The sequence below is a fragment of the Balaenoptera physalus genome, assembly GCF_965194825.1.
Source record: "Balaenoptera physalus genome assembly, chromosome: 2".
NCBI lineage: Eukaryota > Metazoa > Chordata > Mammalia > Artiodactyla > Balaenopteridae > Balaenoptera > Balaenoptera physalus.
The window spans coordinates 91,063,132-91,078,934 of NC_138883.1; the positions used below are offsets into that span (position 1 = coordinate 91,063,132).

General features: G+C 38.0%; 2 protein-coding genes across 20 annotated transcripts in view; one reads left to right on the forward strand and one right to left on the reverse strand.

Moving 5' to 3' along the window:
- Nucleotides 1–6,183, forward strand: part of FAM227B (family with sequence similarity 227 member B) — a 263,560-nt gene extending 257,377 nt beyond the window's left edge. Inside the window, exons 12-13 of the mRNA XM_082453039.1 lie at nucleotides 3,023–3,092; nucleotides 5,956–6,183. Coding sequence (XP_082309165.1) covers nucleotides 3,023–3,061 — 39 coding nt within the window. The 3' untranslated portion in view covers nucleotides 3,062–3,092; nucleotides 5,956–6,183. The remainder of the gene's footprint in view (nucleotides 1–3,022; nucleotides 3,093–5,955) is intronic.
- Nucleotides 6,065–15,803, reverse strand: part of GALK2 (galactokinase 2) — a 140,117-nt gene continuing 130,378 nt past the window's right edge. For 18 of the 19 annotated variants that reach the window (XM_082453023.1, XM_082453020.1, XM_082453022.1 and 15 more), the window contains one exon: nucleotides 6,065–6,623. In XM_082453023.1, coding sequence (XP_082309149.1) covers nucleotides 6,416–6,623 — 208 coding nt within the window. In that variant the 3' untranslated portion in view covers nucleotides 6,065–6,415. The remainder of the gene's footprint in view (nucleotides 6,624–15,803) is intronic. The other variant, XM_082453012.1, reaches the window with a different exon arrangement.

Sequence of the window (15,803 nt, forward strand, 5' to 3'; positions counted from 1 at the left end):
AAGAACAGGGATGGGCACCTTGTAAGAGGGCCCATGTGGGAACAGCAAGGTGGAGTCCAGGCTGTACTCAGCTGACATGGGTGATGCCTTTGGCACATGTTTATAAGGGGCAGTGTGCTGGGGGATTCCTCATACCAAGTGGTGCATTGGGAGGGGATGCTGAAGAACTGTTTTGTAATGGACCTTTACTGATATGTGGAAGGCAGCAAATTGTTGATTTATTCGTTCTCAATGAGAACTGCCTGCTTTATTTTAAAATTTAACTCCAAACTTTGACTTTATAGAGAAAAGCACATAATTAGTGAAGAAATAAAACTCCTAAGACAGCGACAGGAAAGAGTTGACAAGGAGCTTCATAGGTTTGTTTCTTATTCAAATCATAGTGCTTAAAAACATTTTAATTGAACAAATGTGTTACGTAAACCACAATGGGTTTAATATGTAAAAATTCATTAACTGGAATATCTGCAGAAGTTTTCTACTCCGTAGTTCATCTAGAGTAACACTAACTTTGTTATCCACATAATCACTCTAATTTAATTAATTGCTAAACATTATCATCATCTCCTTTTACTCTACCAGATATAGGACTTAAGCTGAGGGCCTTTTAAATATAGACTCATAAGCATGGGAAGAGTAAACTAGGAAAACAACCTATTTAGCTGGTCTCAGGCTAGTTCTTTGTCCCTTTCTGCCCCTGCTGCTTCCCCTATACATACAAACATTGTACCCCACTGAAACAAGGAAAGTTGGGCATATTTGTTTATTTTATGACAGTGTAAAAAAGAAAACTATAAAGTGTTGGGACTAACCCACTTCTTCCAGTACATCCACATAGGCAAGAATAAATGTCAGATGAGTACAGCCCTTCAAATAAACCCCTATGGGAAACCACAATTTTGTGCCAGTCATGCTGCCATACTTCTAATTGCTATTTTGGAACTTATAGAGCTAGTCTCCCAGTCACATGAGAAAATTCAACTCATTACTTTAAAATCTTACTTCATTTTTCACTAAAAATTTTATCACCCAGCTTTCCCCTTCACAACACATAAGATCTGATTCCAGATGGCTTATACAAGTTCCCAAAAATCACATCTATAGAGGACAGGATTTCTCACCACTCAAGATATGCAAAAGGATGCAGACTGGTTTTCAGAGCAACTCACAAGAAGCACTCAAATATGTTTTATGCGATGGCACATAGCTGGAGAAAGTGAAGGGGAAAATACTCATTTGGGTATATGACTCCCACGTGCCTGTTAAATTTATAGGCACAGTGTCCAAGTTTCTATCTGTAATCTTCAAAAAAAGATAGTCATGGAAAGGAAAGATAGAAAGATGGGAGATTGGGTAGTGGTGACACTTGCAAAACTTTGTGAATATACTAAAACCTACTGAATTTTATACTTTGAAAGGGTGGATTTTAGGTTATGTAACATATCACAAAGCTGTTATTAAAAAAAAAGAAGAGGGGAACTGTAAATTAAAGTGAGTTGGAAAATGTAAAATAGATAGCTAGTGGGAAGCAGCCGCACAGCACAGGGAGATCAGCTCGGTGCTTTGTGACCACCTAGAGGGGTGAGATAGGGAGGGTGGGAGGGAGACTCAAGAGGGAGGAGATATGGGGATATGTGTATATGTATAGCTGATTCACTTTGTTATAAAGCAGAAACTAACACACCATTGTAAAGCAATTATACTCCAATAAAGATGTTTAAAAACATGATACAATAAAAAAATACAATTACTATAAAAAAAAAAAAAGTAGGTTGGAAGATGGATTGATTTTCACAAAGTGAGATGAACCAGTCTCAGGATGACTTGAAGTCAAGAAGATTCTAAGAGTGTGTTACTGAAAAAAGGGCACCAGGGATATTTAAATATGACTATGAGAAAGAGACTCAGAGCCAGATTTTAGAAAAGCAGGGAAGAATAGTCCAAAAGAGTAGTAAGAAGTGAGGAGAAAACCTAGGTTAAGGAGATAAAATTGGCAGAGATAAAGTAGAGAAAGAGTAAGGGAGTATTTGTTAGTCAGAGAATACTAACGCAAGAGGCCCCTCAGAGGTAGCCCTAGTGGGTGCCCTCAGGGGACCCCCTAGGCTATATGCTAGAGAAACCTAGAGCAGGCCTTATAGGGGTTTAGCTAATCCAAAGTTCATGCTTCAGCAAAGTGTATTTGGAATTTTTAGAAAATTTCACTTCCTACAGATTTCACAGAATAATTTCAAATGTTTCACTTGAAAATCGCCAGTGAAATCAATAGCCTTATACCATTTTTCATTTTTCTTTCTCTCATCTATGTTTCTCTTGCTGTCTCTCCCTTGTCCCAAGTTCCTATCGTTCCTTGCCTGGCCTACCTCTGCTTCTGTCTTTATCCGTAGATCTCTGGAAAGTTTCCTGCTGCCTCCTCAATTCAACTATTCAACTCCTTAAAAATATTTCTTGAATGAGTACATGGTGACAGAAATCATGATAGATTCCTGGATCCCCACCCTTGATGAGCTTACAGTCTAGTAAGCGCCCCCCTCACCCTTTATCCTTTTCCATCTCTCTTTCTCTCTCTCCCCCAGATCTTTCCCGGGCCAGTCCCTTTTACTCTTCCCTCCCCAGTGACTCATCTTAAAATCTGCACTGGAGCCCAGTGAGTGGAATTAGTTGAGGGAATACTTACTGTGTGAACCATCTCACTGAAGAGGATGCTTCACTGCTGGGATGCAGTGTCACACAGTGGTTAGAATAGAGGGCGCAAGTCACACTGCTTGGGTTCAAATCCTCTATTACTTGCTAGCTGTATGACTGTGGACAGGTCAGTTAACCTATCTGAGCCTCTTTCCTCATCTATAACATAGGATAATAGCAGTACCTACTTCCTAAGATTGTTGTCAGAGTAACTGAATTAATATATGTAAAGTGGTGGCAAATGCCCAGCATATTAAACTCTTCGTAAATCGTGGCTCTTAGTTGGTGTCAGTGTGAAAACAATTAGTTTGGTTACCAATTTTCTTTCTTTCATGATTAGGCTCCAAGCAAAGGCTACCAAGAAACCTTACGAAGTTAAGAATGATTTTGAGAATTTCCTACAAAAACTGGTAAGTTTTTTTCTGAAAATAATTGAGAATTCTCTCTCTAGCTTCTCTTATATAGACTGGAAAATACTTAATAAGCAATGTATGGTTTCACATCCAAGTTACAGTGGCAGGATGGAATACATTCTTGTTATTTAATCATCCCCATGCACATTTAGGGTAATCTCTCTCTCATGTATTAGTGACAACCTCATGCTCACTCATCCCCATTCCTTGCTTCTGACCAGAAGCATTTTATGCAACTGAAAACCTCCAAATGCAGAATTTCAAACTAATAGAAAATTATTGGTATTTGAAGTCATATTTTATTTCCCGTTAATAATTCAACAAAAATATATTGGATTCCAACTACTGTGTTAGATGAATGATTCTTGCCCTCAATTAACAGAAACGTAAGAAATGATAAGGTTCTAAACAGCACTCAAGTGTAAGAAAGAAAGAAAAGGAAGGACATGGCCCCCTCTTTCCAGTTTTCTTTGTCCCCTTCCCTTCTGCTCCACCTTAACTTACAGGCAGTCCTATTAAATCTAAAGGTCCTTCCTCCCTTCCAACAAGAAAGAACATGTAGAAAATAGTGTACAATAAATGTGAAGGTTGGACAATCTGCGGTCAGGAATAAGAGAGAACTTTTCATTTTCAGTATGTCAGGCTTCCATGCAAAAATCTAGAGCAATTCTCATTGGCTACTGATGTAATGTCAAAAACAGGGGTCAAATAATCTAACCAAATTCCTATGAGCCAGAAAGGTAATGGAAAGGGGTAATATTGTTGGATGTTTAATATTAAACAAATATTGGGTGTTTAATATTAAATAAATAGTACTATTCTTTATTCCACAAAAAAAATTATTTCTCCCTTTTTTTTCATGGTCTCTCTTAACTGCTACTGCTAGAGACATGGGTACAGAGAAATATTTATTTAGTATAAGAAAACTGTGCAAGTGTACTGGTAAAGGGCAAGTGACCTCAGCTGGTAAATAGTAAATGGCCTGAGTCTTAGAGAAACTACAGGAGCTATGGACACCGTAGCACACTGGAGAGTCTGTGCCTCAGCGAAACAAGGCAACTACTTCCTCACCTCTAGTTCATTGTGGCTCTGCAGGAATAGAGGCCAAAGTGTTATCAGATCTTCCACCATTTGTAATCCAAATTCTTCTGTAAAATTCCTGTTTAGGACTCAAGTTTTTAAATACCCCTAGAGGCCAAACTAAATAAATCTGCAGACCAGACGAGGCCTATGGGCTGCTGGTTTGCAACCCCTGGTCTAAATGCTGGACTTGGAGCTCTTCAAAAGCTGGCTCCAGCCAGTATAGCCAATCTTATTCTCCATTATATCCCAAGGCAAACCCTTCACTCCCACTGAGTCTTCCCAACATACCATGTTTACCCATAATCATATACTTTGCTTATCTGCCATGCCTACTCCCCAGCTTTCAAATTCTATTCATCCTTTAAGGCCCTGCTCAAATTGCATCTTCTACATGAAGCTTTTTTCCAGTGGCCCTAGCCCCATCCTTTCCAGGCAAGTTCGATATCTCTCATAATTTCTAGAATAACACTTGGTGATGGTTTCATTGGAAAATAGTTCTTTTCTTCAAGCCAGACATCAAGACAAATATGGGAGTAGATTCTGGCTTAGAACGACTATGTCCTCCAAAGCAGAGTGTGCACTAGAAATTTTTACTTACCTATTTTGTAAAGAAGGTATCTCACGGTGAAAAATTTAAAGGCAAGTGGCTTTTTTTTTTTTTTTTTACAGTAATCCAGGCATCTTCAAAGAATTATATATCAATCAACCACAGATCTTCTGTGGAAAATGGAAAGTTTTAAAAAGCAAAGGGTTATCATTTTAAATCAATTTTTAAAATTCAAAATTAACAAATTTGACTTAAGTTTTCTCAAGTACTTACCTTTCTGCTAAGAATGAAAATGCACCAGAACTTTATTTTAGAATAGAATAATGGATTTCCTAGTACTTCATATGACTGCTGTCCTTCAAGAAATGTAACAACCAGCTTTGCCTCAGCTTCTCTGAAACTGAGATTCAAGATGATGATGTCCAGTCTTTTTGCTCATTAATGTGCAACTCAATCATAGAATAATAGAAAATTGTGCTGAACTTCTGGATAATTCATGCCATATGACTGCTGGTCTCTCAATTATCTGACTATGTCAGAAAAATGCTTTTCGGTCTAAATCTTCATATAATTCAGGAAAGCCTTCCTGTAGTCTATCCGTGAGAGAGAGCCACTCATTTACCATCGGCATACCACGTGGCCAAACTTTCTGTCCATTTTGATAAACATATACAGGCACACACCAATACCCCTACCCAATCCCAGAACCCATGCTCAGCCTTTTCATACTTTCACCCCCATGCCTCACACCTGCCCTACATTGGTCCACATATACAAACAAGCTTTGCTAGACACACAACGAAGATGCAAGTCACAGATGGGTTTTCCTAGAATAGTAAACATGCTTCCTGGATTAGACAGGCATTTGAGAAAAGGTAGGATAGAGTGGGAAGAAAGTAAATTCCATGAACAAATTGAATTATCTGAATTAACATCCAGATAATTGTCTATCTCAATGTGAATAGAGATAAAAACTTGAAGTGGCTTTTATCTAAGCTTCTCTATTATGACAGAAAGCTCAGGGCCAAAAGAATTGAAAGTGACTGTTTATATGATATCACATGGTTAAAAAAAAAATTAAATGAGCCTGGGATTTTCTTCCTAAATCCATCTTTTAAAAAAAAAAAATTTAAGTGATCCTCTTCATCTTGATAACTGGGAGAATCTCACTTTCAAGTATACAATATCCAGGAAAATCTGTGAATCCTTAATAACGTATTATTTTAATAGCGTTCTGAAGCCCGAACTGAGAGAAAATTTCTGGCATCACTATCATCATCATCATCAACAACAGAAGACTTCAACCTTGAGGAAGAAGAATGCCAAGAGAAACCAGAAATAAACTGTACTTAAGAATGTATGTTTAATTCAAGTACAATCCATGAGGTCAGTATTGATGGTCTTTTACCATTTGTTTTTAAAAATCTTGAAATCAATAAATCCAGTAAATTATCTTAAGAGATCTGTCCAAGCATAATTTTGGCTCTTATTGGTAGAAAACATATTTTAAGATGGAAAAATAATCATTATGAAGCATAGGGAGCTTTCAACCATTTCTTTGGAAATACATCTTGATAATAGCAACTGTTCATCATAATACAAAACAGAAAGAGGATTAATTTGCTGTGGCATAGAAGTCCTGCCAGTTCCTAAATGCTCTAAATAGTTTCTTGGAGATTTTTTACATTGTTTAGGCCTCAAGGAAAACCAAAGCTCCACCTCCAGGTTTGGTAGCAAACAAACTCTGCTTCTCAGGCACTAAGCTTCGATTGCTCCTCTGGTAATAAGCTTCGTGCACATTTGCTAGGAAGCTGGGCAGCTTGTCAGCAGGTACTATCGATACTGTGCAGCCTCCCCAGCCTGCTCCAGTAAGTCGTGATCCTTGAGCCCCAAATTTCCTAAAACAATGAGAAAAAAAAATTAGAATCTGCAAATGAAAATGAGAGTGATTTTCCTGGTGCTTTAGAACAGACAGCATCTCCAAGAACTAAGAAGAGATTATGTAGTGTGTTTTGTGGGGTTTTTTTCAGTACTGTCAAACATTTTAGGACATTAAGAAATTATTTATACTATTGTTTGAAGGTGATTTGAAATTTAATTGTATCTAAAACTAGCCCCCAGTTTTGGCTCTTAAGTAGTAAAAGTCAGTAGTACTCCTGTTTGTTTCATAAGGTCTGGCAATAACCCACTGTAGTATTGATTCCATAAAGCCACCACTTGAAGAGTTGTATAGCAAGCCTATAGGTGATCAGGAAGAGGGAGTAAAAAGAAAGCAGGCAATGGACATGATCAACATGATGAATCAGAAGGCTGCTCCATATGAGGGCAAATCAAACTTTAAAGTGCAAGTCTTATATATACAAGTGAGAGCTTCCTCTGGGGGCTATTTAAGCTGCATTCGGTCCCCTAGAACAGATAGCCTAGATCTGTGCTGAATAAATTTATCAACAAAGAACATGTTACTAAACTCTAAATTAGTTCGTCTGTTCAATCTCTAAAGGGAAATTATGCAGACCTTTCCACAAAGAGGATAGTGGCTTCTGCAGGTCCATCCCCATTTTCCCTGCACCTTCAGGAGCTGGCTGGTCTGACAAATGGACTCGGAATTTATCATCAGACAGAACGTGTGATTGAGATGGAAACTACTATATAAGCCACCACACAGCAAGGGGTAATTTTAGTCACCGTCAACCAGGCACAGTTTCAAGCCTTGTACAAAAGTGAAAGGCCCTACACAAAGTACAACGATCACTCATCTTTAAAAGATGCAATTTATCCTGACAATAAAAGTTAATGTATCGACAGGAAGACACTGGAACTCACCAAAAAAGATAACCCACATCCAAAGACAAAGGAGAAGCCACAATGAGACGGTAGGAGGGACGCAATCACACTAAAATCAAATCCCATAACTGCTGGGTGGGTGACTCACAAACCGGAGAACACTTATACCACAGAAGTCCACCCACTGTAGTGAAGGTTCTGAGCCCCACGTCAGGCTTCCCAACCTGGGGTTCTGGCAACGGAGGGAGGAATTCCTAGAGAATCAGACTTTGAAGGCTAGTGGGATTTGATGATAGGACTTCAACAGGACTGGGGGAAACAGAGACTACATTCTTGGAGGGCACACACAAAGTAGTGTGCTCATCAGGACCCAGGGGAAGGAGCAGCGACCCCGTAGGAGACAGAATCAGACGTACCTGCTAGTGTTGGAGGGTCTCCTGCAGAGGCGGGGAGTGGCTGTGTCTCACCGTGAGGACAAGGACACTGGCAGCAGAAGTTCTGGGAAGTACTCCTTGGCGTGAGCCCTCCCAGAGTCCACCATTAGCCCCACCAAAGAGCCCGGGTAGGCTCCAGTGTTGGGTCGCCTCAGGCCAAACAACCAACAGGGAGGGAACCCAGCCCCACCCATCAGCAGACAAGCAGATTAAAGTTTTACTGAGCTCTTCCCCAGGGCAACAGCCAGCTCTACCCACCACCAGTCCCTCCCATTAGGAAACTTGCACAAGCCTCTTAGATAGCCACATCCACCAGAGGGCAGACAGCAGAAGCAAGAAGAACTACAATCCTGCAGCCTGTGGAACAAAAACCACATTCACAGAAAGACAAGATGAAAAGGCAGAGGGCTATGCAGCAGATGAAGGTACAAGATAAAACCCCAGAAAAACAACTAAATGAAGTGGAGATAGATAGGCAACCTTCCAGAAAAAGAATTCAGAATAATGATAGTGAAGATGATCCAGGACCTTGGAAAAAGAATGGAGGCAAAGATCGAGAAGATGCAAGAAATGTTTAACAAAGACCTAGAAGAATTAAAGAACAAACAAACAGAGGTGAGCAATACAATAACTGAAATGAAAACTACACTAGAAGGAATCAATAGCAGAATAACTGAGGCAGAAGAACAGATAAGTGACCTGGAAGACAGAATGGTGAAATTCACTGCTGTGGAACAGAATAAAGGAAAAAGAGAGAAAAAAAATGAAGACAGCCTAAGAGACCTCTGGGACAACATTAAACACAAAAACATTCACACTATAGGGGTCCCAGAAGGAGAAGAGAGAGAGAAAGGACCCGAGAAAATATGTGAAGAGATTATAGTCGAAAACTTCCCTAACATGGGAAAGGAAATAGCCTCCCAAGTCCAGGAAGTACAGCGAGTCCCATACAGGATAAACCCAAGGAGAAACACGCCAAGACACATAGTAATCAAACTGGCAAAAATTAAAGACAAAGAAAAATTATTGAAAGCAGCAAGGGAAAAACGACAAATAACATACAAGGGAACTCCCATAAGGTTAACAGCTGATTTCTCAGCAGAAACTACAAGCCAGAAGGGAGTGCCATGACATATTTGAAGTGATGAAAGGGAAGAACCTACAACCAAGATTACTCTACCCAGCAAGGATCTCATTCATATTCGATGGAGAAATCAAAAGCTTTACAGACAAGCAAAAGCTAAGAGAATTCAGCACCACCAAACCAGCTCTACAACAAATGCTAAAGGAACTTCTCTAAGTGGGAAACACAAGAGAAGAAAAGGACCTACAAAAACAAACCCAAAACAATTCAGAAAATGGTCATAGGAACATACATATCAATAATTACCTTAAACGTGAAAGGATTAAATGCTCCAACCAAAAGACGCAGGCTTGCTGAATGGATACAAAAACAAGACCCATATATATGCTGTCTACAAGAGACCCACTTCAGACCTAGGGACACATACACACTGAAAGTGAGGGGATAGAAAAAGATAATCCATGCAAATGGAAATCAAAAGAAAGCTGGAATAGCAATACTCATATCAGATAAAATAGACTTTAAAGAATGTTACAAGAGACAAGGAAGGACACTACATAATGATCAAGGGATGGATCCAAGAAGAAGATACAACAATTATAAATATATATGCACCCAACATAGGAGCACCTCAACACATAAGGCAACTGCTAACAGCTATAAAAGAGCTAATCGACAGTAACACAATAATAGTGGGGGATATTAACACCCCACTTACACCAATGGACAGATCATCCAAACAGAAAATTAATAAGGAAACACAAGCTTTAGATGACACAATAGACCAGATAGATTTAATTGATATTTATAGGACATTCCATCCAAAAACAGCAGATTACACGTTCTTCTCAAGTGCGCACGGAACATTCTCCAGGATAGATCACATCTTGGGTCACAAATCAAGCCTCAGTAAATTTAAGAAAATTGAAATCATATAAAGTATCTTTTCTGACCACAACACTATGAGATTAGAAATCAATTACTGGGGAAAAAAATGTAAAAAACAGAAACACATGAGGCTAAACAATTCGTTACTAAATTACCAAGAGATCACTGAAGAAATCAAAGAGGAAATCAAACAATACCTAGAGACAAATGACAATGAAAACACAACGATCCAAAACCTATGTGATGCAGCAAAAGCAGTTCTAAGAGGGAAGTTTATAGCTATACAATGCTACCTCAAGAAACAACAAACATCTCAAATAAACAATCTAACCTTACACCTAAAAGAACTAGAAAAAGAAGAACAAACAAAACCCAAAGTTAGTAGAAGGGAAGAAATCATAAAGATCAGAGCAGAAATAAATGAAATAGAAACAAAGAAAACAATAGCAAAGATCAATAAAACTAAAAGCTGGTTCTTTGAGAAGATAAACAAAATTGATAAGCCATTAGCCAGACTCATCAAGAAAAAGAGGGAGAGGACTCAAATCAATAAAATTAGAAATGAAAAAGGAGAAGTTACAACAGACACCACAGAAATACAAAGCATCCTAAGAGACTACTACAAGCAACTCTATGCCAATAAAATGGACAACCTGGAAGAAATGGACAAATTCTTAGAAAGGTATAACCTTCCAAGACTGAACCAGGAAGAAATAGAGAATATGAACAGACAAATCACAAGTAATGAAATTGAAACTGTGACTGAAAATCTTCCAACAAACAAAAGTCCAGGACCAGAGGGCTTCTCAGGTGAATTCTATCAGACATTTAGAGAAGAGCTAACACCCATCCTTCTCAAACTCTTCCAAAACATTGCAGAGGAAGGAACACTCCCAAACTCATTCTATGAGGCCACCATCACCCTGATACCAAAACCAGACAAAGATACTACAAAAAAAGAAAATTACAGAGCAGTATCACTCATGAATATAGATGCAAAAATCCTAAACAGAATACTATCAAACAGAATCCAACAGCACATTAAAAGGATTATATACCATGATCAAGTGGGATTTATCCCAGGGATGCAAGGATTCTTCAATATACTCAAATCAATCAATGTGATACACTATATTAACAATTTGAAGAAGAAAACCGGTATGGTCATCTCAGTAGATGCAGAAAACGCTTTTGACACAATTCAACACCCATTTATGATAAAAACTCTCCAGAAAGTGGGCATAGAGGGAACCTACTTCAACATTTTATTATGTTGCCATATACGACAAACCCACAGCAAACATCATTCTCAATGGTGAAAAACTGAAAGCATTTCCTCTAAGATCGGGAACAAGACAAGGATGTCCACTCTCGCCACTATCATTCAACATAGTTTTGGAAGTCCTAGCCACGGCAATCAGAGAAGAAAAAGAAATGAAAGCAATACAAATTGGAAAAGAAGAAGTAAAACTGTCACTGTTTGCAGATGACATGATACTATACATAGAGAATCCTAAAGATGCCACCAGAAAACTATTAGAGCTAATCAATGAATTTGGTATAAAGTTGCAGGATACAAAATTAATGCATTCCTATAGACTAATGATGAAAAATCTGAAAGAGAAATAAAGGAAACACTACCACTTACCATTGCAACAAAAAAGAATAAAATACCTAGGAATAAACCTACCTAGGGAGACAAAAGGCCTGTATGCAGTAAACTATAAGACACTGATGAAAGAAATTAAAGATGAAACAAACAGATGTAGAGGTATACAATGTTCTTGGATTGGATGAATCAATATTGTGAAAATGACTATAATACCCAAAACAATCTACAGATTCAATGCAATCCCTATCAAATTACCAATGGCATTTTTTACAGAACTATAACAAAAAATCTTAAAATTTGTATGGAGACACAAAAGACCCCGAATAGCCAAAGTGGTCTTGAGGGAAAAAAATGGAGCTGAAGGAATCAGGCTCCCAGTCTTCAGACTATACTATGAAGCTACAGTAATCAAGATAATAGGGTACTGACACAAAAACAGAAATATAGATCAATGGAACAGGATAGAAAGCCCAGAGATAAACCCACGCACCTATGGTCAACTAATCTATGACAAAGGAGGCAAGGATATATAACAGAGAAAAGACAGTCTCTTCAATAAGTGGTGCTGGGAGCACTGGACAGCTACATGTAAAAGGATGAAATTAGAACACTCCCTAACACCATACACAAAAATAAACACAAAATGGATTTGAGACCTAAATGTAAGACCGGTCACTATAAAACTCTTAGAGGAAAACATAGGAAGAACACTCTTTGACATCAATCACAGCAAGATCTTTTTTGATCTACCTCCTAGAGTAATGGAAATAAAAACAAAAATAAACAAATGGGACCTAATGAAACTTAAAAGCTTTTGCACAGCAAAGGAAACCATAAACAAGACAAAAAGACAACCCTCAGAATGGGAGAAAATATTTGCAAACGAATCAATGGAAGAAGGGTTAATCTCCAAGATATATAAACAGCTCATGCAGCTCAATATCAAAAAAACAACCCAATCCAAAAATGGGCAGAAGACCTAAATAGACATTTCTCCAAAGAAGACATACAGATGGCCAAGAAGCACATGAAAAGCTGCTCAACATCACTAATTATTAGAGAAATGCAAATCAAAACTACAATGAGGTATCACCTCACACCAGTTAGAATGGGCATCATCAGAAAATGTACAAACAACAAATGCTGGAAAGGGTGTGGAGAAAAGGGAACCCTCTTGCACTGTTGGTGGGAATGTAAATTGATACAGCCACTATGGAGAACAGTATGGAGTTTCCTTAAAAAACTAAAAATAGAATTACCATGTGACCCAGCAATCCCACTACTGGGCATATACCCAGGGAAAACCATAATTCAAAAAGATACATGCACCCCAATGTTCCTTGCAGCACTATTTACAATAGCCAGGTCATGGAAGCAACCTAAATGCCCATTGACAGATGAATGGATAAAGAAGATGTGGTACATATATACAGTGGAATATTACTCAGCCATGAAAAGGAACGAAATTGGGTCATTTGTAGAGACGTGGATGGATCTAGAGACTGTCATACAGAGTGAAGTAAGTCAGAAAGAGAAAAACAAATATTGTATATTAATACATATATGTGGAACCTAGAAAAATGGTACAGAGAACTGGTTTGCAGGGCAGAAATTGAGACACAGATGTAGAAAACAAACGTATGGACACCAAGGGGGGAAAGTGGTGGGGGGGGGCTGGGGGTGGTGTGATGAATGGGGAGGTTGGGATTGACATGTATACACTGATGTGTACAAAATGGATAACTAATAAGAACCTGTTGTATAAAAAATTTTTTTTTAATTTAAAAAAAAAGTTAACATGTACTTCAAATTCTTCCTAATAAAATTTACTCCAAATTCATAGCAGGTTAAAAACTCCATAATTAATTTAGCACAGTTTTGTCCCTTTTTTCCATCTAAATGAGTTACTTTATTTCCTGGAAAATATCAATAGAATATTACCCCTACTCTGGGACATCAGAATTACTGCACATCAGTAATTCATTTTCCCCCCAATGATTTTCTCTATTGATTTTTTTTCATCATCTGTTTTATTCATTAAAATAGGTTTTTCATATGAAAGTAGATGTTTAAGGAAGAAAACAAAAATGCTTTCAAACAAATAAAGATTACTCATCTCTTCCTGCCCTTCAAACATTCAGCTTATGGCCCAGTAGCTGAACTGAGCCCAAACTCCTATGGTCCAGGCTGAAAAGTTTCTCTGACCCTGGGATTCTAGGATTATCCTGAGTTCTTAGGCTGGCAACGGGCTAGTTTGTAATTTGGTAATTAATAAAAAACAAAAAAACAAAAAACTGTCATGCAGCCATGTCAAACTATCTCTTCTTGTGGAAAATGCTGAGAAAAATGGAGGTGTCCCTGAAGTATATCTGAAAGACACTAAAATCTGGGCATCAAAGCTAACATGGCATGGTTTAGAGAAGAACAGTATGCCCTCGTATTTGATTTTCTAAGACCCAAACTATGCCATTTTTCTGGACTCAAGTCAACCAGGTCTCTTATGGTCTTCAATGAACTTCTAGGCATATTTTCTTACACTTTCTGATTTGTACAGTTTTTGAAAACTGTGGTTTCAAAATTGAACCTAAAGCAAACTGAAAGTGTTTCTAACTGGCTGCAAAACCCATAGGAATTGTGCCAGGAGGCCTAGTTTCCTGACTATCTTGCCAGTTTCCAGACGGCAGACACTAGAAGTCTTTCTAGGTAAATGCATTCACTTTTAAGTCCCCAGAGCTGTTATGTCACCACCCTGCCTGCTACAAATGAAAATGAACTGGATTGTATCAACCACATGGTCTGAAATCATCAGGGCTCAAATTTCCCCAATAGAGAACAATAAGTGCTATTATAAGTAGTCCTCTGCCCCTGAGTAAGTGGTACTTGCGATCACAAATCGGGGGCTGCCCCAGCAGCTGGTCAGCAGCCTGCCCATCTATACACACTCACAAAGGCAGAAAGATCCTGACTGCAGTGTGCCCCACTGGTGCTTAATATGCTCTTTGGTATGTGCCATAGAAATTGTGAGAGAGAGCCAGAAGTTAGGAAACCAATAAGCTATAAATTAAGAAAGAAAAATAGGTGAGCTAAGAGTGTTTAGTGAACTTTTCACATTGGCATTTTTTTCCTAGGAGAACAGTAAGACATTAAAAATATGGCTCCTGAGCTACTGCACATCAGAGAGGCAACACAAAAGTTATGAAGACCAAACCCCTAAAATCCCAAAGATCACTTTGATGATTGTGGTCACTTGATTGGGAATAACCTGCAAGGGTTGGTCAAAACAACAAAAGCAGCGTCAGCCTTATAAAGCATGATCTACAAAACAAAGGCTAGAGCAGACAAGAGATGGAGATTATAAGGAATGTTCCCTTTGATCCTTTTTATCACTGAAAAGTGTATTCCTATAACCAACTTTCCAGGCACCTAAGTATAGCCTGAGTAAAATTTCCTGCTTTTAAATGAACTGAGTTGACCATAAAGCACTTACTAAGGTAAGGCACAGATCAAAGGTGGTGTTGATGGGGGAGGAGGGAGAGATCCAGTAAGACCCAACTATGCCACAAATCGCAAAGAGGGAAAAGCAAGGAATTGTGCCTTGTATTTTAATTCAATTTTATTTATTTCAAGATAAATATTGATATACAAATGGATATCAAATTATTTCAGAAAATCTTGAATTTAGGGACAGGTTATTATCTATCTCTCTAATTTCAGGCCAGCATAATTCCAGGCATTTCGTATATTCTAATAAGTGGCTGCTGGATCATTATATTTGTTTTAAAATATGAAAATGTATACTGTTTATTTTTAATTTAATTAATGTTAAAAACTTCAATTATGTGAAACAAAGTAAAATAATAAAGGAAAATGATGATGCTTGCCCAGTTATAAAATAACTCTTAAATGAACAAAATGTAAATTGTAAGAAATGGCTAAATTTTAAAGAAAAATATATTGAGTAATATAAAACACTTTTGAAAGCATATATATATATGCAGTCAGTAATATACTCTTTTTCTGGAAAGACTTCTAGCTTCTGCTCTAAGCCTAGAATTTTCCAATTAGAATCTCAGGAAAACACAGCTTCCAGAACAATTTCTATGATTTTTACAGCCAGATTAGAAACACTTTCAGATTGCTTTAGATTCAAGAAACCACAGGCTTCAAATACTGTTCGAATGAGAAAGTATAAGAAAATATAACTGCATGTCTATCTTAGAAATTTAAGCCACAAAGGTCATTGAAGACCAGCTGGTTTGGTTCCAGCAAATGGCAC